Consider the following 24,752-nt stretch of genomic DNA (forward strand, 5'->3'; position numbering starts at 1 on the left):
GCCAGGGTTAAGGAAATCTAAAGCCAGATCATCAAAGATGCTTCAGTTAGGATGCTAAGAAACAAAGAAATGGAAGACATTGGATAAAATAGAGAAGCCACAAATATTTAATATGACAATAAAAAGTACGTCTTAAGATTGTAGCTGCACTTATATTTAGTTTGAGTCTCTCTGTGGTCACTGGAAGCAAGGGCAGATAAATATTGTTTGGAAAGAACTGATTTGTTATGATATCTGGATTCAGTTTTGTTCTTGAGATTTGTTTAAGTAATGACTAGCTCAATAATGCTAAAAACTTTTCACATAGGAGCACTATTATTGTGGAAGGAAATGTGGTTTCCCCATTACAAACAGAAATATTACGGATCATCTGATTTCTCCATCTCTACCTTCCACCCACGATTATGTACAAATTTGACTCTGCTCAATTCACTAGAGCCTAGAATCTAGTAATTGTTCTGTCCATCTAAAGAGGCACATGGGCCTGCATATCTCTGAGCTCCAAGGCATGGGCTTGTTAAGATAGCAGGCTTCCATGCCTTGGATTTTTTAGGTTGTACCTAGGGGAGCACCAGTGATCGTTAAAACAAAGGCAGTTGGCTTTCCATTGCACGTAAATGTCAGGACATGGTCCTGATCCAGGAAGAAAAGAAAAGTGCATTTACCTTTTAAATGCACTGGAATGCTTCGCGCTTAGGGATAACCCAGTCAGTTTTATTCACTCCTGATACAACTGGCTATTGAAAAGCTATTTCCCTGTGCAGCTCACTGCAAAGCAGTGTGTCTGAGACAGAATATTCTTTTATAAGATGGAAAGCCTCTTGTTTGAGAAGAAAAACTCGTTTGGTAGAGCACTGAGTCTGAATCATATGGGAAATGTTCAAGAATAGAAAGGGGAGGAAAATTCAATAAATTACCATTTGATGTAATATTGGGATGTCAGGGAAACAGAGAGTTCTAGGCTATGATGTATACACATGCATTTCTTTGTTCACTAGCTGTGGGAGTCTGGAGAGGCAGGAACAGTGCTCCAGACAAGCAGCAGGGCGTATGGGAATCCCTACGTCTTTCATCACATTTAACTGAGGAGGGGGTCGATCCTGTCACTACTGTTCCCGTGGTGTCCTTAGATTTTGGGACTGGACTATTGGTGCTATGCCCAATGCTGTGATTGTAGCATGTGAGGAACATCCCATGGTACTTGGCTCCTGGCTGCTTGTCTGAGTCATCGGGTATGAGCATTACCGGTGCCATAATAGCACTGGAATCCCTGCAACTAAAAAGGAAACGCATTTGGCTTCTATTTCATCTGCAATCACTTGCACTGAAGCTGCTGGTAGTTGATTGGTGTCTGTAGCCCGCTGGGCTCGTGCCCTGGGACTCCTCAGCATATTTGATGGGTGGGACCGAGAGGGAGGCTGTAGATTTTGGCAAGCTGGAATTCCCATTAGTCAGGCTGACTGTATCTGACACTAGAGATTCCAGTTCCCCAAGAGGAAGGTTACTCCTCGAGCCTTTGGCTGGTGGCCCATTGATATTAACGTGAAGGACAGGAGGGGACCAGTGTTATATTAAACGGTGAGTTTCCAAGGAGCAGACAGTTGTAGTCTACTCAATAGCCTATTGATTTTTTCTTTTTTTTTTTTCTTTTGGCAGACATAAAATTCATGGCAACTTTTTTGGAATTTGAGGGAATTTAAGTTTTTAAATTCTATTTCAACAGTCAATGTTAACCATTCACACTCTTAATAGGGCAATAGGGGCTCTTTTATAGGGTGCGTAGGCCGTGGTTGTGGTTGTACAGTTACTGTGGGTCGCCTCAAGTTTTTCTTGTAAGTGGTGCTGGTAACACACCCTGCTAAGGAAATTCCAGGCACAGCTGTTTCTAATATTTGGAGGGGCCCCCACAGGACCATCAGGCTTCCTCTGAAGGCTCCTTGGTGAGGAGGAGGAGGTGTCTCAGAGAGCAGGTCTTTTCCTTATTGGTGGGTTTTCTTCGGCCCTGCTCTTGTTTCTGATCGCTTCCCTGGAGATATGAGTTTCTAGGCAGAAAGATTTGATGTGATAAAGAAAGGCTGCGAAGCTGAGGAAAGAGAGAGGAAGTCTGAGCAGAATAGTAAAATAAGAGGATATTTTGGGCATGGCAGAGATGAGTTGAATATTATGGAATGGAGACCCAGAGATGAGATAAGAGAGGAATGTGAAGTAATTCACGGGAACACTTATTACTTATAGGTGGGAATAAAAGGCCCATTGAACCCCAGGGGAACCTTTCTTTATGCAACGCCTGTGAATATGTTGAAATTTTGTAAAGGCAATTCCATCTTAAATGCGCTGCTAGAGCTGACAAGCTGCAGTTCGTGGATTACTCTATCTAGTGCATAATCAATCTACTACCCCCCTGCCCTGGACAATCTTTGGGGAGTGGGTAGGAGAAAGTAAATAGAACAGATAGATTTCCTCCCAGTAGAGTCTGAGAGCTTCCTTAAACAAAGGCGAGACATGAGCATCCCATTTTTACGCTCCAAACAACTTTCCTGAGAACTACCTTGGAAATTCTGGGGCTTCCTCACAGCTCCCAAGTAATTTCTGAAACATTGAGGTACTCCGATTAGTTTTATTTTTTTACAAGAAAAGTTGGCTTATGCTAAAAAAATAAATCACCTGGACAGCCTGTGTCTAGCTGGGTGGTGCAGAAGAAAGGCGAGCTCTTGTGTCAATCTTTATTCCCTCCATAAACACAGATGACCAGAAAGGAAGGCTGTTATTAACGGTAATGCAAAGCAGAAAAAAGGCTATTCATTACTTTCAGGCTGTCGAACAGTACAAAAATGCTTCTCAAGCACTGTGCTCAGATGTTTCTTTTTATTAGCGATCACACAAGGAATTAGGCTCATTTCAAACAGTTTGTTTTCCCCCTCTTGTCTTGGTAAAATCATTACTCATGAGTGGTTTCTTTGTTGAAATACCGCTGACCTCCCATAATTGAACGGCTAACAGAGTGCTAAACATATAAACATTGCAGTTTGCATAACCTCTGGGAGAAGGGGGACAAAGATTCCCCAGGAGAATAAAATCATTCCTCAATGTCCTTGTTTCTTAATGTCCTATACGCACCCTACCCAGGAAGCTAGGTCCACATTACAATTCTGGTGTGTGTGTGAGCATGTGTGTGTGTGTGTGTGTGTGTGTGTGTGTGTGTGTGATTAATAACAGCAGATAACTTTTAGAAACACCAGCAGGAGGTTTTAAAGTATAATTCTTTCTCTGTACCACCCTTTTTTCCTTTCTAACCCTTTCCTACCCCTTGCCCCCTCCCCAGGACCATCAGGGTAGATGAAGGAGTTGCGGCGTCTTAATATACGAGCAGACAGTGATCCTTAGCTCTTCGGCTAGGCGCCGTTTCCATTTTGCCAAAGCTGACTATTTCATCTGCAGGTTTAATAACAAGCTAGATTATCTGCTGTTCGCTAACTGATAAAAGCAAATAAAAAAAGAGTTCAAAGTGGAATGAAGGGGATAAGAGAGCTCTGGGGCCAAAGAAGGAGATTTCTTTAATAATTTGAATTTACTCTTAGAATATTTTTATGCTAGAGTCCAATACCATATATTAAACAAGTCTGTACCCCCCCTCTCTGTAAGTGCCAAATTAGAATCTCAGAGAATAGAAATTATGCAGATTTGAGTAAAGCTTCAGGTTCTTTACTCCCAGTGCTGTCATGTTTCCTGAACACAGCCCTCCACTCCTCGGGGCTGCTCCAGACACAGCGTGGCTTTCCTTCATTAGGCCCACATTTCACAGGCCCAGCCATGAAAGATTGGTGTTTTAACCAACGAGGGGCAAATGCAATAAAATTGGAGTTCAAGAGATGCAATGTTTTGGAAAAACTGATTATTCCAAGGGTGTAAAGGTACATGATCTGTACTAAATGGACAGAGCCTTTAAATTTACCAGACTGCTTTTTTGTCAGCTTTTGGTTTGTTCCATTGATTTTTTCTCTCCAGCTTTATTGAGATAGAATGGATATATAACGCTCCATTTTTTTAACTTGTGAATGGACATAAGTATTCAGGATGATGAGGCTTGGTGGTGGTCATGGTCGTGAGTGTGTGTGCATGTGAGCATGTGAGAGTGTGTCTGATTTTTTTTATATATGTGGCCGTAATCCAGGCTTACTATGTATCCACTTACATAGATTTTTGTAGAGCTGTGTCAGATTGTTTTAACTTAGGTCATCTCAACCAAAAAGCCTTTTGCTACTCCTGTGTTCAGAGTTTGAGCCAACTCAGAAAAAAACCCCTCACAGCTGTGGCCCAGAGAGATGTAGCAGCCACTCCTTCTTTCATAGAAGAGCTGGACGAGCTAACGGCCAGGGGGTCATACTGGAACGGCCACGTGCTAAAGGGGTAAAGGACATTTTCTTTCTAATAAGAGCAGTGGGGCAAGTATAGGGTGCCTTCAAATTATCAAGCTACCTCAATGAATAGATTAATTGGCCTCGCTTCTGAATTTGTCTAATTGCATTTGAGGCAACACCCTGAAAAAAACACGGCTTTCTTTCTCTTACTAGTATGATTAAGTGGACCACTGGAGAAAGAGTAATCCTAAATAACTCTAAGGAGAAGAGCAAAAAAATAAATAAAATAAAATATAAAATAAAATAATAAAATAAAATAAAATAAATAAAACTGAGCCTTGTCCATGACAGTTGGATAATTACAAGTAAACATAGAAGATGGTGTTTGATTACTTCAGTTTTGGTATTCATTATTCATAGTTATTATTCATAAATTCCAGCACAAATGTTAGGCCAGCACCCCAGTGACACATTTGCATTTTATTTTAAGTTGATTTCTACCTGGTTTTGCAAACAAGTGTTTAATGGTTTTGGTTGTCTCTCACTCTCCATATGTTGCTATAGCTTGTCTTGTCTTTTTCACATATTGGCTTCTATTCCTTTCACACTCTTTATCTCAATCATCCATCTCACTCCATCCAAGATTCATTCTCTCTCTCTCTCTCCGAAAAAGATTTCTAACACGGAAAAGTGATATTTGAACAGATTCCCCTAAGGCAATCAATTTACTTTTAATTTGTCTGGAACTAAGCTTTTTTTGTTGTAATGAGGAAGGAGTGAAACTGCTGTAAAATTTATTAGCTTCCAGGAAGATATTTGAAATGAATTTTTTTAATGATTGTGCTGTTTGCTGCACCCAGAAGCAGTGTCATTGCAATTACAGTATTCCAGATGGTTGCTAGAGCTACACTTAAATATCAAGATAATGCTAGACGTTTCTGTAAGGCTTTTGTTGGTAACAAATAGTCCAGCCTAGGTCGTTAATAGATAGTCATCCTTCTGACACTCCTCTTTGCTGCCAGCGACTATTTCCAGTGATTCCTACCTAGCGGATGACATGGCACACATTGCAAAAGACAGTGATTGGTTTACTGAGCACTTTATTTTTCCAGTGTGAAAGAAGTGATTGCAGAGTGACTATGTTGTTTCTTAGCTTCCCCACCCAGTACCATGAACATTTTGGCAGTCAAGAATCTTTAGAGAGTTTAGAAGTTACAGTTACAACATTTTTATTGACTCATGTATGGCATTGCCTGTTGTACAAAACTAGATGTCCTGGGACTTGACTGAGGGAAGTGTCAGTTCCTGTTAAGAGGAACACCAGCTGCTGGGTGCCTTTTTTCATCCAACATTAAATTTTCATTTAAAAAGGCAAGATTTTTCTTCTGGTTTTCAAGCCCTGTTCCTCTTGCTTTCTGTACCAGCCCTATTTGTGCCACCATTACTATATATTCTGTCCAACACCCAGAAGCTCATGACCAGCATAAAAGTGGCCTTTTTCTCATGTTAATGATGTGTTAGCAATTTCCTTATTTTCCAGAAAAGGGTGAAAGCAAGTTGATGATAACTTTAGGTTCAGTGCTGCTTGTAAGCATCACTTGGAGGCTCTGTCTTCCCAGCAGCATCACTACGTGTAGAAGGTGTGGAACGGTCTGGCCATGTTTCATCTGCACAAAGTCAAATGACTGGTTTGAACCCTTCACAGAAGTGAACAGGCACTGAGGGGTCCGACAGACACAGGCCGGGAGACCTAATGCTGTGAACATCTTAGAATGAAACTTTAAAACACGGTCCCACTGCGCTCAGGGTTGTTGTATCTCAGTGCTCCTCCTTTTGGGAAATAGTTCAATGGCCTTCTGTGACACCTACTATTTTACACGTAAAGATGTTTTGTCAGATGGTTTCTAAGCACCTAGATGAAGTCCAGCATTTTGTCAGATAATTTTTCTCTGCCATAGAAGACAAACTACAAAGATTCCAGTCTAGTCAATCTCTGCTTATCTCAGTCACTGTCAGCACCTCTTATTTCTTAGTCTCAATTTTCCAGGCAGTCTTCTGCTTCATTTCCTTGCTCCCCATGCATCAGCACAAATGATTTATACTTATACACATCTTGAAATCTCTTCTTCATGGATTGAATTGAATTGAGCCCAAGTACAAAAATGAAAACTCCAGGAACTACTGTGATTGCCCAAATTGCAACTTGTATGACTGTACAGGCCACACTATCATCTATCATAAATATTAAATTCTCAAGCACTTATATTTCGGTATGTTTTAACTTTGTCTCTTTGACCGGATAAGCACTGAAAATTCCGTTGAAGATAATATAATTACTTTGAATTCTGAAAGGGGGATCTTTTAAATTTATTTTCATGTTTCACTGGTCGTAAGTGAATTTCAGGTGCATAGACTGTGAACGGGGGGAGAGGCTGATGTATCATCTGGCATCACAGAGGCCAAATATTTGGTAGCACTTGCTAACTGATGCTGATCAAATGGGCTGGGAAAAAGTTGGGGTTCATCTATCTTTTCATCCATCCTCTCAAGCTAAAGCTAAACTTGACAGCCTTCCTGCTGTTTAACTACCCTAAAAATGCCAACCTGTGCTAATGAGAGGTGGCTTTTCTCTCTGCCTATCTCCTCTCTTTTGGCAACATTCCTTTACCGGTCTCAGGAACTTTGTTCCCACACCCTCTTTCTGAGGTATGTTCACTTGCAGACATTTCTAAGCTTTCTCACTCCATCAAAACTATCTTGGTCCAGTCGGGCGGGGCTCAGCGGTTGAACATCGACCTGGGATCCAGGCGATCGGGGTTCGATTCCCGGTCAGGGCACATGCCCGGGTTATGGGCTCCATCAATGACTCTCTCATCATTGATGTTTCTATCTCTCTCTCTCCCTCTCTTTTCCTCTCTCTGAAATCAATAAAGATATATTAAAAAAAAAAACAAATCAAAAAAAAAAACAAACTATCTTGGGTCCCCTGCATCCAAGGCTTTGCTGTATGACCAAAGAAAACTGGTAATCTCAGTTTGGTAGTGGATCATCTTTCTTTTTCTTTCTTAAATCCTCACCTGAGGATATGTTATTGTTTGTTTATTTCAATTGATTTGAGAGAGAGAGAGAAAAGCATCAAAATGAGAGAGAAATATCAATCCATTGCCTCCCGTATGCACCCCAATCGGGTATCAAACCCACAGCCTGGTTATATGTCCTGACCGGAAATCAAACCCATCACCTTTTGGTGTATGGGATGGTGTTCCAACCAATTAAGCTATACTGGCTAGGTCTGGATCCTCTTTTATTTCTTAAATATGTTTTTATTGATTTCAGAGAGAGGAAGAAAGAGAGAGAAACATCAGTGATGAGTCATTGATCGGCTGCCTCCCGGGCGCCCCCTGCTGGGGATCGAGCCCGCAACCCGGGCCTGTGCCCTGACCGGGAATCGAACCGAAATCTCCTGGATCCCAGGTCAACACTCAACCACTGAGCCCCACCGGCTGGGCTGGATCCTCTTATTTTAACAGGCACCTTTAATGCCTGTGCCCAGAGGAATGAAAAATGTGAAAATTTCTCCCCATGTTATAAGGGCTGCTTTTGAATAGCTTATCTTTGGCATCTGTCAAATGACAGCACATAGGTGTTTCAAATGCCAGTCAAAATTTTGACACCCTATTACTTCTGCTTGTTGTGTGTCAGGCCATGGTTTTGTAAGAAGGGCTGCTAATAAGTAGGAAGCTAGGGAACAAGAGAACAAAAAGAAAGCATTATGGCAGAAAATTCTGAGAAAGAGAAAAAGAGACAAGTAGCTATTTGTAGTATATTTGGCAATGTAAGCCTCTTCACACTAGAGTGGCTACTGGATAGCTTAGTGTCATTGGTTCATGAATCTCTAGAAATGTCTGTCTTCATTCACGTGCCCTTGAGTGTTTTACAGATGGAGCTCCATCTTTTCTTGCCAAAACTTTGGGTATCTTAGGAAGTGAGTATAAACTCCTCCCAGGATTACAGCCTGGGAGGGCTCTGGGCACTTGTCATTTTGCAAAGTTCTCAGCCTTTATTGTTTTTGCCAAATGCTCAACTGGTATTCAAATACCCAAAAGAAGCTCATCTTTTAAGATGTGAATCCGATCGAAACCAAGAAGGAATGTCTAACGCCTAGACAGTGTTTCCTGCTCCCCTCCTTCCCTCCCTCCCTCTCCTTTTCACTGAGCCCATTCCTTGCCTTGTTAAGTTACAGTTATAGTATAGATGTTCTTTTTTCCTAACTCTTTGCAGGCCTTAAAATGCTTTTAAGAACTTCCAGGATAATTTTTTCCTTTGGTAATTCCCTGATATATTTGACTGGAGCATCAGTTTTGCTATGTGTATTTTAATTAGTTTTGTCACAAAGAGTCAGCATCTGCAGTGGGTCTAAAAGGCTCGCCATAGGTCCCTTTTTTTGGCTTATATTTTATAAGAATTACAACAATTTTATTTGATGCCAAGAAACAATGCTTGATATTTGAAAAACACATTCATTTAATAAAATAGACGCTTCTGTTTATTGCGTTGTTGACTTATCACAGTACAGGCCCCATTAATTATTGTAAAAATGGAAAACTTCGAGGTACATGGAAAAGGTATTTTCAACTGGACATCAAAACATAATAGATATCTTGAAGGTCTGCATATAGTGTGAGGGAAACCACCCAAAGGGTAAAATCACACTGGCTTTAATGTTTCTGAAGTGCTACATTTACTTTATTCCCTTTGGCAAAGCTACATAGTTTTCTTTGTAGGCTTCCATAGTGTTTCTACTAAATGGAATAGTTATTTCCACTTTAGGAGTTGTATCAGTGGCACAGTATCTGGTATGTTGACCAAGATTCTTTATTCTATCGCTATCACTCTTTCTTGTACCCTTTTCATTCAATTAAATTAAACTGTTATTTAGTACCTGCTCTGTGCTGGACCCTTTGCTACATTCTGTGGGTATAGGAGAGAATAAAACAGATGTAATCTTTGCTGAGAGTTTATAAGCTAGCATTGAATATAGATATTAAACAAGCAAGTGCATGTACTGAGTGCTTGCTGTAAAAGGCGTGGGACCTACTTTTGTCTGAGGGGTAGTGGAAAGATTCCCCAAGGAAGTTAAATTTGAGACTTCAGGGGTAAAGTATCAGTTATGAATAGTGTTCTACTGCTGGAAATAAAGACCCCTCTCCCCAATTAAAGAAAATAAATCAGTTGTTTAAGCAAGAGGGAGGCTTATATTTCCTCTTACATCACAGAAGTTCAGGTCTAATGAGGTGGGTCTACAATATGTTCAAGATGCCAACGTCCTTACATCTTCTGTCCTGCTCTCCATAGGTGCATGGCTTCTACCCTCAGAGTTGCCTCATGGCAGTAAGAAGGACACTGTAGCTCTAGCTATTAATGCCTCCATTCTAGACAGGACAAAGCAGGAAGCAATAAAGACAAGGGTCTTAAACTAAGTCAGCTCCCTTCCGTTTAAGGAGTTGTGTGTGTTTTTCTGACATCCTGCCTCCATAACATTGGCAATCTTAGTTACATGGCCACCCCTACCTACAGGGGAGGCTAGGAAATGTCGTTTTTTAGCTGGTGCATTGCCAGTCATAACAGAAGTGATATCTATTTCTAAATATTAAAAATATATATGGATATGGATATTTAGTAGGCAGTTTACATCTGCTTCAGATGAGTAGGAGTTAGGTAGGCCAAGAGGGGAAACTTCTTGACAGTTATGTTTTCTCGATTAGGCGCACATGACCAATTTTAACAAGTCAATCTCTTTGTAATCATTACCTCAATGCTTTCCATTATATCGCACAGAACTTGGCCCTGCTTCAGTCATAGATTATTTTGTTCATGAGGCGATTAAGCTAAGTGGATGTACATGAGTACAACCCAGGAAGCTTTTCTGATTTACACGTCACTTGCTTGTAGGTTTTGTAACCGCCGCTACTTAGAAATAGCTAACTATTTGAGCTCTCAGGAACTGGAACTCACTTTGACTTTCCCTTTCTACCTTATTGATTGCAGATCACTTCTGAGGAGATAACACATTGCTCTTGTAACTGTTACCTTGAACTATTTTAGTGTTGGAGTTTTGTCTCTGATCGTTGGGATCTTTGAGTTAATACACCCAAACTCTGAACCACAGTAAAGAACCGCCAGCGTTATTGAACACATCCATCGTGGCCGGACAGCTATACAAACCCAACAGAACCTCTCAGCAGTTCTATTCCACTAGGACTTTGAAAATTTTAGTAATGCCTGAGATGGGGTTTTCTTTTCTTTTCTTTTCTTTTCTTTTCTTTTCTTTTCTTTTCTTTTCTTTTCTTTTCTTTTCTTTTCTTTTCTTTTCTTTTCTTTTCTTTTCTTTTCTTTTCTTTTCTTTCTTTTCTTTCTTTTCTTTTCTTTTCCTTCTCTTCTCTTCTCTTCTCTTCTCTTCTCTTCTCTTCTCTTCTCTTCTCTTCTCTTCTCTTCTCTTCTCTTCTCTTCTCTTCTCTTCTCTTCTCTTCTCTTCTCTTCCTCTTTCTCTTCTCTTCTCTTCCTCTTTCTCTTCTTTTTCTTTTTCTTTTCTTTTCTAACTTTGGTTGAAACTATAGGTAGGCTCTTTCTAGTGGGGAAGCACATTGCTTGACCGCATGTGAAGAGACAGCAGTTTCACATCCTGAGGAGGACAGTAATTGCTGCAAAAGAGCTTTGCTATCATCTGCACAAAATAACATAATCTGTTCTTTTTCTGTTTGAATTACTTTCTTACCCATCATGACTTACTCATTGCTGTCTCTTATACCTCCAGTGCTCTCACGAGGCTGATGCTTTTACTTAAGATAGATTTATTTTTTATTTATTTATTTATTTATTTATTTATTTATTTATTTATTTATTTATTTATTTTTGCCAGAGGTTTTGGGATTTTCTCACCAAGGTCCTTAATGACAAATTGTGACCAAAAAAAAAAAAAAAAAAAAAAAAATACTTATTACAACCTAGATTGAAGAAGCTTTATTTTTTTCCTCTGTATTTTTATTTATTTATTTATTATTATTTTTAAAAACATATCTTTATTGATTTCACAGAGAGGAAAGGAGGTGGAGAGAGAGAGAGAGAGAAACATCAATGATGAGAGAGTCATTGATCAGCTGCAGCCCGCAACCCGGGCCTGTGCCCTGACCGGGAATCGAACCCCGATCGCCTGGATCCTAGGTCGATGCTCAACCGCTGAGTCATGCCTGGCTGGGCTCTCTGTATTTTTTTAAAAATTTTTATCTAAAGTAATCTGATCTGTTTTGAACTAAGGAGTTCTGTGGCCTTGAGATTTGTGTTGCTCTTCCAAATGTATTTATTCTATTTGTTTTATTATTTTATTTTATTTTATTTTGAAAATCCTGGGGACAAGTTCAGAGGCAGGGAAGAGCAATTTGCAAATTCATCATTTACACCTAATCACGTGACCGTTTGAATTTATCAGTACACGGTAATGTGTTTGAATTTCCATAACTCTGTGGATTTTAGAGTCTTGCCTTTTGCTTTGTCTGGGCTCAGGTCAGTACTTTCAGAGAAAGATGTAGCAAGGCATAGAGTAAAAAAAAAAGGCTCATAAGAGCAATCTTAGCAGGAAATTAGTGAATTTTTAGCCTACTTTTGTTTTAACTAGAGCCAGCATCTTGACAGTTAATTTGTGATAAAAGCAAATGGTTCCTCTCGAGTCTCATAGCTCCATCCTCAGCTCCAATACCGCCTGATGCAGGCACATAATCTGTACCAGTCTGTGCAATTCCGTAGGTAGTCTCTTCACCTTTTTACATCTGGTCCATCTTCATTGTTCTTCTTAAGGGGCTTTGTATTGTGACTTTCTCACTTTTAATAGAAACTTAATTTTTTATTAAACTGAAGTTTTAGTTTTTAAAAAGTAATTCACCTTCAGTGTATTTATGAATGTAGGTTACCTTGGACTGAGAAGATATTCTTCTATATTCACCATGTTTTCTTTCATATTTTATATGGCGATAAACACTAAACCTGGTTTAAATTTTATTGACACAAATGTCACCGAGTATTGTTTGATACAAAAACTGATAAGCAGCAGGTCACTGCTGTTGGTCAAGATTTAAGGAAATAAAGATATCAGATCTAAGCCAGGGCGAGACATTGTGAGTGAAATTCTCTCTTAGACTCAAGTCTTCACTTGTATGAGGTTAGAGCAGTGCATATAATAAGTTTACATAATTAATCCAAGAAAATTGCATATTATTCTAGCTCATATAGGGCTGAGGTAGGCTCAGTGAGATTGGTGGATAGTCTTAGACTGATTGCATTCCTGGAAGTGCTGAGTGAGTTTATTTTTCCTCTCCCCAAAGAGTGATTTATTCACTTAGGCGGTGGGTAAGCTGCAAGCAAGTACTGTCTTTGCAGAGAAGCTTCTAAGAAGACTGAGTTGCATGCTCTGGTCTTCCTAGATTCATAAGATCTTCGAGGTGTCTGTCACTGGGGTCTCTGCTCTCGCTCTGTGTGCTGCGGTCCAGGTCTCCTCCTGTTGTTCATTTGAAGCACCTTACTATAGGAAGGGATGACACACATGGGTGGCATTTTCCTACTGGATTGTGTTTTGAAAAAAACAACAACCTGCATCTCCAAATTTAAAGACAGCCACTTGATACTAAAAAGTTAAAATGAAATTAGAGCTTCATGTTGAGCTCATTAAGAAGATTCTATTAGGATGTAGTTTACCATTGTTCTGCTTTAGAGGTGAGAGCGAGTGGCCTGTAATATCTGTCTGAAGGTCAGCTGGGATTTCCTCTTCATAGCCGGTCACATGTCCATGGTTCCAGGGCTGAAATGCTGAGGCCTCTCTCTATGACTTTGTGTCCTAAATTAGGGACAAAAAGGACAGGGCTCACACAGCCTTCTGGATATATATATATATATATATTTTGATGACTTCCAGGTGACACTTCCTCAGATTTGTAGAAACAGAAATTAATTATTGAACTCTTCCCTCACTTGCACCCCTTATTCTCCACCCCCAAATGAGCACTCACACTAGTTCTTTAGAGCTATCACTTGGAAAGTTATGAGATGGGCTTCAGAGAAGATACAGAGGAAGAGACATATTTTTGGGAACCTCTGAAGATATGAATTCTATCCTACTGGAGGGATCCTGGGGCTTCCTGGAGAAAGCACCAGATTTGGATGAAACTGACTGTGGTTGGATCAGCCATAGACTCTTCCACTCATAATATTTAGGTCTATATAAAGTAAGTGTTTCTCTAGTTGTTCCAACTTGTTTCCCTTACATTTTATACTTTTTGCCTCCTAAGAACATATGAATTTTGGACGATGATAGGCTATTGGATAGATGGCCGCACTGTGAGTTTGCAGGGGAGGGGCAGAGAATCCCTTCATTTTGCAGAGGGCACCATGCAAGCCTGACGTGCAACTGTGCCGGAAGTTTGCAGAAGCATTGTCTTATCCATGTGGAAGGCACTTAACTTGTTGGTGATAATGCTCATTTGTTATTTGGTTCCAGCTGCAAAATTCTGAGTGTTTCATTCTCCAGCACTGAAATGGGGCTTATGTTTATAACATCATCTGTGGGCCATACAAAATTATCAACTTAAAAATTAGCTAAGAAAAAAGCTCCTAGATTTTTGAATTTCGAGTCCTGCTTGCAGTTGCCTTGGCCGGGCCAGACCAAATGATTTCGCAGGCCTTATACGATGGCCATCTTAAATACAAATTGGCAAATTGTGTCCAGTTATCAGGATAAAATCTTAACCTTTGGTTGGCTGTTCAGTAGTGTAAACTATGCCAAAGGCCATTTCCACATTGTGTTGAAATCTGAACTCAGCCTGCATTAGACCTTGGCATTTAGTTGCTTTTAATATATTTTCTTGAAATGATGAAGTATATACTCAATTTACCTATTATTTCTTGAGCCCCCTTCCATGTGCCCCTTTACTAAAATAACCTTTGATGAATGGGGCAGAACAGTGCCTCTTTTATATGTCATTTACTTATTGAAAACAAACAACAACAACAAAAGAAATATAAGTATATAAGGAAGGTGTGTTATATATAGACTGATATTGGGAAAGACTCTGAATTGTAGACTTTTGCCTCCTGAAAAAGAGCAGTCACAGTACATATTTCCAACTTTCGGGGAGGCATGTACTTTTTGTCTTTTTGATCTCTCCTGCCTCCCCACCTCCTCTGATCTTTCCCCAAAGTTTTTAAAATAAATGTTAAGCTGCTTGTATTTTTTTTTTAAATATGATTTTTTATTGATTTTAGAGAGAGAAGTGAGAGGGATAGAGAGATAGAAACACAGATGAGAAACTGATCGGCTGCCTCTTGCACGTCCCCTACTGGGGATTGAGCCCACAACCCAAGCATGTACCCCGACTGGGAATTGAACTGGTGACCTCTTGGTTCATGGGTCCACGCTCAGCTACTGAGCCACACCAGCCAGGTTAAGCTGCTTGTATTTTGCTGCATTGTGCAATATGATGAAAATTTTCATTAGGTCAGCCTCATGCAAAAATGCAACATAAATACAAGTGGATCTGGAAAACTAGGGGTATAAACCAGACCTTGATATTGACAGGCCTACCAATGGACAGGCGGAAGTTAACCCTGGCTCCCTGCTTCGGTGAAGCCCGTGTAGACGGCCTCTCTGAGAGCCAAACTACAGCCTTCACCCTAAATGACCCTGATGTGAAAAGAGAAACACATGTCTCGCCAATAGTTATGAACTCTGTCTGCTGAGATTGTCTATGATAGGGCTAAAGGAATATTTCTTTAAGAAATATGACCTTAATAAACTGCAGATAAAGAAGATAAGGAGGGATGGCTACTTGGGTATAATTAAAACTCAAGGGTGGGGAACATTTTCTGGCCAAGGGCCATTTGGATATTTATAACAGCATTCGTGGGCCATACAAAATTATCAACTTAAAATATAGCTATGAAAAAAGCTCCTAGATTTGTCGAATTTCGAGTCCTGCCTGCGGTTGCCTTGGCAGGGCCAGACCAGATGATTTCGCGGGCCTTATGCGGCCCTCAGGCCGGACATTCCCCCCCTGAATTCAATGATGCTGAGCCTCTGAGTGATGGTGCACAGGGCCAATGAAGCTGATGAGTCGGATGGAAGGAAGAGAGTTCAGTATGTTCATTCTGACGAGAAATTAATTTATACAAATGTCTTCGTGAGAAGACTGGTGGGACTCGTGGTCAAAAAGAAGCAATGTGATTGGGCTTTCGAACACAGCGTGACACCAACCTAAAATTAAGCCGTGATGTTGCTCAAAAGTACGGCTAAAACCTCTCAGATACACTGACTGTTGGGTTTCCTGCCCTGCTTCCAGTTCCTCTTCTGCTGGAACCACTCTCGAATGCAGCTGACTCTCAGCAGGAGCTGTTGATCAAAGTGCTGACTCTCAGTGCCTTGACACTCAGGATAAACTTTTAAAAACATATAGCGTTTTTTCATCAGAGCGTGTTTTTTTATTGAATTTATTGGGGTGACATTGGTTGATAAAATTCTATGTTTCAGGTGTACAGTTCTATAATAGAGCATCTGTATATCGTATTGTATTTTCACCAAACCAAGTCAAGCCTCCTTCCATCTCCATTTCTATGCCCTTTACCTTCTTCGCCTCCCCGCACCCCGCCTTCCCTCTGGTGATCACCTCCCTGTTGGCTGTGCCTGTGAGGTCTCTTCCTTAATCCCTTTACCTTTTTCACCCGGCCCCCCAACCCCCCTCTCCTGCGACAGCTGTTTCCCTTTAGGTTTTTCGTTTCCTCAGCAATGGAAAAGCAACAGAAATAATAAAAAAAGGTGGGTGTATAGGGGGAGGCCTATAGCCTTTAAAAAATCCAATTCTCTATACTGTCCCAAAAGGCCATAAAGGACTGTCCCTAAGTGCCATTTCCCAGGAGGGCTTGTGGGTACCTGAGAAACCGGAACCCTGGGGGGTAACGATGATCCTTGGGCAGAGCGGATGAAACTGACGTTATATTTCCCCCCAAACAGATCAGAATGAAGGCTTTCACTGCCGGGAAGAATGCCGGATTCTCGGCCACTCCGACAGGTGCTGGATGCCCCGGAACCCCCTGCCCACCCGTTCCAAGTCCCCCGAGAACGTGAGGAACATCATCGCCCTGTCCATCGAAGCCACTGCCGCCGACGTCGAGGCTTACGACGACTGCGGCCCCACCAAGCGGACTTTCGCAACCTTTGGCAAGGACGTCGGCAACCCCCCGGCCGAGGAGAGGCCCCCGCTGAAAGGCAGGAGGACTGTCGACGTGACCATCTGCAGCCCCAAGGTCAATGCTGCCATCCGGGAGGCGGGCAACGGCTGCGAGGCCATCAGCCCGGTCACGTCCCCCCTGCACCTCAAGAGCCCGCTGCCCACCAAGCCGTCCGCGTCTTACACCGTTGCCCTGGTGCCGCCGGCCCGCGACCTGGAGCCGTATGTCAACAGCGGGCCTTCTCGCCCCTCCGAGGCCGAGCCCCGCGGAGCTGACGGCGAGAAGGTGGTGCCTGAGGTCAGCCCCGTTCTCAAGGAGGGTCGCGACAAAGAGTCCCCCGCCGTGAAGCGGCTGAAGGACATCGTCCTCTAAGCCCGTCTCCGGGAGGCAGCGGGAGAGCCCAGCCGGCCGCCGGAGAAGCCAGAGCGGCTGCTCTCCGCCGCTCGCCAGCGCTTGGCTCTCGACTCGCTGTGTTTCTAGAGCTTTCCCTTAAATGCGTTGTTTATAAACGACTATCACTTCGTGACAATCCCTCCGGTTTCAGCAGGCAGCAGGGGTGTTCAGGTGGAGCAAGTTACCTTTGACTTGAGATGTCCATGGGGCCTTGATGTTGGGGAAACAGAGACAAATTCAGTTGTGAGAAGTATTATGTATCAAGTGTTGGAATTTATATATTTTTCTATGTCAAAATTATAATATAAATGACATTGTTTGTGGAGGGTTACATTTACAAAAGCAAAAAAAGGAGAAAAAAAAAAAAAAGAAAAAAAAAAAGCTCTGGACACTTTTAATAAGCTTGCCACTGGTTTTGTAGCGTAGGCAAGTCGACGGTCATTTATCGTGTGCTAGTCATTGATTCAGTGATGTGAAATGGAGCCCCTAAGAGGTTGTTTCGGAAACTCAAGTACTTTCCAAGGCCGCTACTTTGCTGTGGACACCCCTGCTTTAAGAACCCTTTTGCTAGCCGTGCTATTGTTGTATTTGATATTGCAAATTGCTATGTGTGTGGTGATGGCAAAAGACTTTTAGAGGTTGGTGTGTTTTTCTTTTTTCTTAAAAAAGCAAACAAAACTCTAGAAAAAAACAAAATGCAAACAACTGAGATGGCAAGTGAATGAGCAACACCACACATATAGGTAAGTCCTTGGTGGATACTCAGTTTTGGAAGAAGACACCCATGGAGTGATTGCTCACACCTTGCAGAGTATTTTGCCTGCCTTTCGGTCTTCTGCCCAGATCTGTGATAGATCGTTGCAGAAAGTCATTTTTGGATATTCTGCTATCTAATTTGCAGTTGTCAGAAATACTGTGCTGAAAGTTATATAAGATCATTTTTTTTTCTTTTCTAATTTTCAGGCCCTGAACAGGAAAGTTGCTCGTGAAGTTACCATTTTCCAGGCTTAGAAATTCCCTGTCTCCAGTCATCTAAAACTCAAAAAGACTGAATCTAGTTTGAGATCTAAATTAGCATCTTTTAAGACACACACTTCCTGATTCAGTGTTTCCCAATCATGATTAGAATTACACTCCGAAGCATGTCATGGGCTGGAATTGAGAACTCCATGTTGCTCTGTATTGTAGGATTATAATTTGGGATTGTGTAAGCAGTACAAAATGTACTTTTAGGAAAAGACAGATAACAGGTAACAGCATCACTAACCCAATTACTGTGCCTTCTATATGGAGACACTTGGACACTTGAATTCATCTTTTTATGAATAATACTTTTTTAAAATTAAAAATGTGAACAGGAAACTATTAAAATAAAAGTTCTTTAGATTTAGCTAACTCTTTGCTGTAGGCTAGGAATACACCTTTTTTATTAACGAGTTTGTTATACACATTTTTTTTGTTGTTTAACATTCTTCCCACTCCCCCATTTATAAACTGTCTATTAATATTCACTAGCCAACATAGTATTCTTGCAGCTTAAGAGTTCATTATTTAAAAATAAACAAATATGTCATCTTTGCTCTACCTTGGTCTTAAAAGCGTTGTTTCTAGAGAAACAAGTTTTGTGGTTCTGTTCTCATTTGTTTTCGTTTTTGAAATTCAAAAGTACCCAGAAAAAAAGACTTCGAGGTTAGAGCACTAGAATGCAAAAGAGGATTTATTTTCTTAAGTTTAGGTAGATAAGTCAACTCTTTTAAATATTTTAGTTATTTTTGCCTGAGTTCCTGGCTTTATACATTACTAGGAATATTTTCCTTTATGGGGGGGGGGAGGGTTTTGAGGGAAGGGCGGGTTAAGGCAGCGGGAATGGGGAATGGGGTTAGGTAGGGGAGAACATTTCTGAAAAAAAGACTTATAATGAAGCTACAAATTCATTCTTATTTCTTATTCAGTGCTGAATACTACCTCATGCAAAATATTGGTGTGGCTTCAGATTTCCCTCTGAAACTGAAGCAATTAGAGAGATCAGTTCCCATAGCATCTTCGTCTTGCTCATTGCATTCTCTCTGATAGACTCTTTTCTTCCCCTTGACCCATTCCATTTTAGTAGTAGATTTTGAATTAGGTATGTATTTCTGTTCGCAAATGACTATTTGATTAACACATTAAAATGAACTCTTTTCCACTTTAAGTAATGATGACTGCCTATAGAATTTAGACTGTTCCTTGCCTGATCCATTCTGATATTATGTTGTTGGCTGTCACCTCAAGGTCACTTCCAAGTCAGATCTGACTGTTTTTTACAGGCGTGTTATTATGCTTAGTGGGAATAAAGGAGCTGAAAAGATGTGGAAAGTGGGAACATTAAATGTTATGTGGCTGTTGAGCCAGAGAGGCCACTGGCTACCCTGCCTCTTACCAGCCAAGTTGAAAATGGTTAGAGTAACAGTGGCATTGATTTTGCTTTTTTTCTCTTTTTTTTTTATCTACCACTTTTTTTTTTTTTTTCCTTTTTAGAATTTAGTTTCTAGTTAGAGACCAATTATTTTTCCCTATCAAAATACTTCATTCTCAGTGGGCAGTCAGAGACATTTTGGCTTCCATACCCTTTATTGAGCATGTTCAGAAAATTATCCTTATTAAAAAAATATCTTTCTCCCCCACGATTATCTGATGGATACATCCTCTCAGAAGCACAAGTGCATTCTAGGAGGGAGGGCTCTGTAAGCTGATTTTTGCAAATAGAAATTTTGTTCCAGGATCCTAAATTTCCCTTTGGCTCATATTTTCACCCCTTCTTTCCAACATGTCTGATGAAAATCCACAAAGGCCAGAGGGCCAATTCTTCTTCTTTTTTCCCCCCTCTCTAAATATGTTATACAATTAAATGTGAAGGAGAAATTTAGTTCCTAAATCCTAGGGAGTTCGATTTCATTTATACCAATGTCCCTGTTGGAGAGGAGTTACTGTCCAGGCATAACTTGCTTTACTTGCTTTGGGCATGTCCCCGGGCAAGTAAACTTCATACAATATGAAGGGTTTAGTTTGCATGGATCGATTGCTTTCCCCCAAATGTGGGAGTATCCTACATACAAGGAATAGGAAGAGGGGAGCCATGCTGTGTGGAATCTCTTTTTCCCTTTTTTTCTGTACCGATTAATCTTTGAACCTGTTCAGAATGAAACTTACTATCCCTTTGATCCCCTTAAAGCCAGTAGAGTAAATTATGGCCCACCTTATTGCCCAGATAGGTAATGGGCCAAGGGATCCTCCAGTTCCTGAAGGAAAGTGGTTCTCAAAGTGTAGTCCCTGGACCAGCGGCGACGGCATCCCTTGGGAACTTACTAGAAATGATCACTGTCAGTTCTCACCCAGGCCAACTGAAGCAGAGACTCGGGGGGGGGGGGGCTAACAATCCATACGGATCAGATGCCCACTGAATGTTGAGGGCTTGTTAAAGCACAGGTCGGTGGCCTCGCACTTGGAGTTTACGATTCAGTAAGTCTGGGGTGGGCCCCGAGTCTTTGCCATTTAAAAATGTCCAGGTGATGCTGATGCAGCCAGTCCGGGGGCCAGAGCTTGAATATCACCGTTCCAGAGTAAACCTGCCTAATAGAGCTAATCGCACCTAAGGTGCTTCTTTAAAGCAACTCATTGCCATGGTGACCCAGTGATCACTAATCAAAAATAGTCAAGGAATAAAACTTAGAACCCTGAACACTGGAACCACCCAGAGTATCATCCTGGTAGTGTTTCTTCAGCATGCAACTGTATGAAGGGAATTCAGTTGAATTTTTCATAGAGCTCTCTCATATCATTAATAATAAAAACAAAAGTGGTCCACTTGAAGCAGCAAGGACAAAGGGCAGTTTGGGGAGGCAGGGGTAGGGGATAGCTTGACTAGGCACCCAGGGTGGGAAAACAATTATTATTGTACATAATAGAAGTTCTGACTGGAATTCCAATTCCTTTACGGGGATCATTTTGATGTCGAATGTTCCCCAAAGCATCCTGACAAGTCTGGTCCACTTGGCTCTTTACCCAGGGTAATAAGACCCTAACTGACTTTGACAAACTGGCATCGATGAGCTTAAGTCCATTGTATACAGTCCTAGTGTTTGCCTTCTCGGTAAAATTACATTTGAAGATGTCATTTCATGAGTCAAATTGTATCTGCTGACACTGAAGTGTATTGAGATGTTGTTCTTTAGTTTAAGTATGTAACAAAGTAATATTCAAAGGGGATGTGTGGGGGTGGGACCGGGTGGCTTTATATTGATATTGAAATATTCCAGAGCAAAACACATTGTCCTAATGAAGTTGTTGCAGCTCTCTTTGTTTTCTCGTGAGGCTGGAATTGGCCTGTGGGTCACTTGTTGTTGCAAAAATGAATTAATTTCAAATAGAACTCATAATGCTTTTATGAAACAAAGGAAATAAACCACCTTGTCTGAAATCTATATTGCGAGGCGCTCTTGGTAAAGAAAACCCACGAAAACCTGATCTTGATTGGAAAGCACTGTAGGTCATTAGGGAAAACCGACGATGCTGACTGTTGCCCGAGCTGGGTTGGCGATGACAGATAACCCTGCTACTAACTGAAAGTCGCTGTCACCCTTAGCAAACAAACCAGCTAACACCATCACGGCACCGGTTAAGTAGATTTTTACTGGCACTGGCTGGCGTTCAGCTGAGGAAGGCTAGGATACAGACTTTAATGACCAAGAGCCAGACTAGCTCAAGCTAGAAATTTCGCAACAAATACCTCTGTGTGTTATTTGAATGCTAAGGTATTAGTTGCAAAAGGCTTACGCCTTCGCTCCTCTAAGTGAGGGGAATGAGCCTGATGACACTATTACTGTTTACCTGTCAAACCAGGGTGGAAATTTAGAGGGATGCAAGTACAGTATGTCTCATTAAGCAGTCTCTGTTGCTGATTATATGAAGATGAAATTGTTGTATATGCTGATCTGTATGTTATGTACATTTTCACAGTGATTGAATCATTGTAAAAAGAAAAGAGAAAAAAAAAAGACAAAATACAATCACCGCTCTGTCTATTTTATGATGATAAAGCAGCTTTATTAAATTATTACAGTTATGTTTTAAATGGTGTTATCTGCCACATTGTTTCCTTTTATCTGGTGGTTCTCTGTTTCCCCTTAAATGTGTTTTCTCTGCTTCAAAAATTTAATGCATTTTAGTATTAAAGGCTATTGTGGAAAAATTATTCAGTGTTTGGCGAAATGTGTCTTGGAGAGTGTTGGTTGGCTTGCGGGTGGGGGTGACTATTAGGCCCAGGGGGTAATGTGCCCTTGGTGGGTTCCCTGGCGTTCAGGCCCAAAGTGTCCCTCTTGCCTTTTCCATTGCACATAATAGGCAGCTCTCAAACTAAGAGGGGACTGTCCTTCAGCCAGGCCTCAGTCGTTTCCTTCCCTCCTCTGTCTCAATACCTTTATCTGCAGAGGGAGGGCCATTCATAATCAGAACGGGAAAGACTTTCCTGGGTGGTACTTTAAACAAGAGCCCTAAAACCGCTCTTTAAAATAAACCGTTTTGGGCCAACTTCACAGTGGGACTTCTCTGAAGAATTAATTTAAAAAAAAAAAAAAAGGTGAGAAATAGTAGAGGCTGACAGCAGGGGAAAAGAGAGTTTAAAACAAAGATGACCCGGCTGCCCCTTGGATGCCTTTGGGTTTGAAAGTGAAACAACAGGAGCGGCTGTCGCTTTGCGCATAACAAGGTGGCAGCGAGAGCCCTGCCCGCAGAGCTTTCTCTGTCCCGACTGTTCCTCTCTGGGACTCAGCGCTCAGGCTGTCCCTGTTCATTCCCGCTGCACGGGGCAGGGAAACAAAATCAGAAGTGAGGGGCAGGGGGAAGGCATGGCTGAACATTTCCAAATAGGGCTTTGGGTGGTTAAAGGCTAAATTGCTTCAGCGTGACCTATTCTCTCTGGACAATTAACACTGATCTCAAGGAGATCCACTGTTTCCCTGGATCTCCATCTCCCCGCGACCTCTACCCACCTGCATGCAGTTGAGATCGCATTGGGGTCCCCAGAATTAGCCCTAAAGCCACAGCAACAGCCAGCTAAACTATTCAGCACCGCAGGTTAGCAGGGCTTAGACCAGCGTGTAAACGCGGGCAGGCTGGGCCGCGTGAAGCCACACACGCTGATGTGCGCACAGATGCCCGCACAGTCCCAAATGTCCATGAAGATGAATGGCCAGGGGCCTGGTCTGTCGCCGGCTTGAAAACCGCTACGTCATTATAAGCATGAGCTCAAATCTATTCAAATGTATAAAACAAAAACAAAACAAGTTATTAAAATGATCCACTTCCTCATTTTGGTAACAAACTGCTTGTGACTCACCTTGCGTGTTTCACTGATTTGCTGCGTGTAGGGTCCAGAAACCAGGGTGGGGGGTGATGACGAAGAGGGCAGTTTCTATAGGAGGTGACAGCGACTCCAGAGACGAATGTAGGACTGATCTTTTTTATTATCCTGGTTGAGGGGTATAGATATGCCTTAGAGAGGCATATAACGGGGCCACTTGTAAGGGGATGGGACCTTTCACCCCTCAAACAATATTCTCCAGAGTAAGAGCAGGAAAGTATTTTCTTAGAGTTTTCGGTCTTAATCTTCCTGCATGTTGACAAATGGTCTACTTGCACACGTCTGACACTTCTATCAATGCACCACTGCTTTTGATATGAAGAAAGAAGGCCAGTGGGAAGTGACACAAGATTCTCTTAGTTACATGAAATTCCTGGCTCACTGGATATGCCCACACTCACCCTCTTGATGATCAGAGCACTGCAGGGAGTCCGCCCAGTCGTGTTGGGAATCCCTGCCATCTCTGCTTTTCTTCTCTTCGTGTTTCACTGTCTTGACTTCTCCTGGGTGCCCAAAGCCTCAGTTTCACTTAGCTGTCCTGCTTCTCTTGGATGGCCCCCAACTCCCCAAACAAAGCTCTCCCCTCTCTTGTAAGTGTCTCCCCTACTTCACTTCCCACTCTAATTGATCTCTAAGGACCTGAACAGACACCTCTCCCATGAAGACATACGAACAGCCAATAGATATATGAAAAGATGCTCAACCTCACTAGCAATTAGGGAAATGCAGGTCAAAACTACAATGAGACACCACCTCCCACCTGTTAGAGTGGCTACTATCAGCAAAACAGGCGATAACAGGTGTTGGAGAGGTTGTGGAGAAAAGGGAGCCCTCCTTCACTGCTGGTAGGAATGCGGACTGATACAGCCACTATGGAAAGCAGTCTGGTGATTCCTCAAAAAATTAAGAATAGAGCTACCACACGACCCAGCAATCCCTCTCCTGGGTATGTACCCGAAAAACTACAAAACATGTGTTTGCAAAGATATATGCACCCCTATGTTCATTGCAGCATTATTTGTGGTGGCCAAAACATGGAAACAACCAAAGTGTCCTGCGACAGAGGACTGGAGAGAGAAGATGTGGGACATGGACACAATGGAATACTACTCAGCTATAAGAAAGGGTGAAATGCTGCCATTTGTAACAACATGGATGGACCTGGAGAGTATCACGCTAAGTGAAATAAGTCCGCCAGAAAAAGCTAAGAACCCTATGATTTCATTCATAGGGCGGATACAAAACTGGAACTTGTGGAAACAAACAGCAGAGGGAAGGGGTGGGAGTGAAGGGGGTCCTAATATATGGTGACGGGAGAAGATATGACTTTGGGTGGT

The 24,752-nt window shown here is 41.7% G+C and overlaps 1 protein-coding gene across 2 annotated transcripts in view; it reads left to right on the forward strand.

Moving 5' to 3' along the window:
* Positions 1-22,248, forward strand: part of PCDH19 (protocadherin 19) — a 106,371-nt gene extending 84,123 nt beyond the window's left edge. For both annotated transcript variants that reach the window (XM_016195688.2, XM_016195689.2), the window contains exon 5: positions 16,408-22,248. In XM_016195688.2, the coding sequence (XP_016051174.2) occupies positions 16,408-16,997 (590 nt within the window). In that variant the 3' untranslated portion in view covers positions 16,998-22,248. The remainder of the gene's footprint in view (positions 1-16,407) is intronic.
* Positions 22,249-24,752: the final 2,504 nt, after the last annotated feature.

This window comes from Miniopterus natalensis, chromosome X (assembly GCF_054644295.1).
Source record: "Miniopterus natalensis isolate mMinNat1 chromosome X, mMinNat1.hap1, whole genome shotgun sequence".
Taxonomy (NCBI): domain Eukaryota; kingdom Metazoa; phylum Chordata; class Mammalia; order Chiroptera; family Miniopteridae; genus Miniopterus; species Miniopterus natalensis.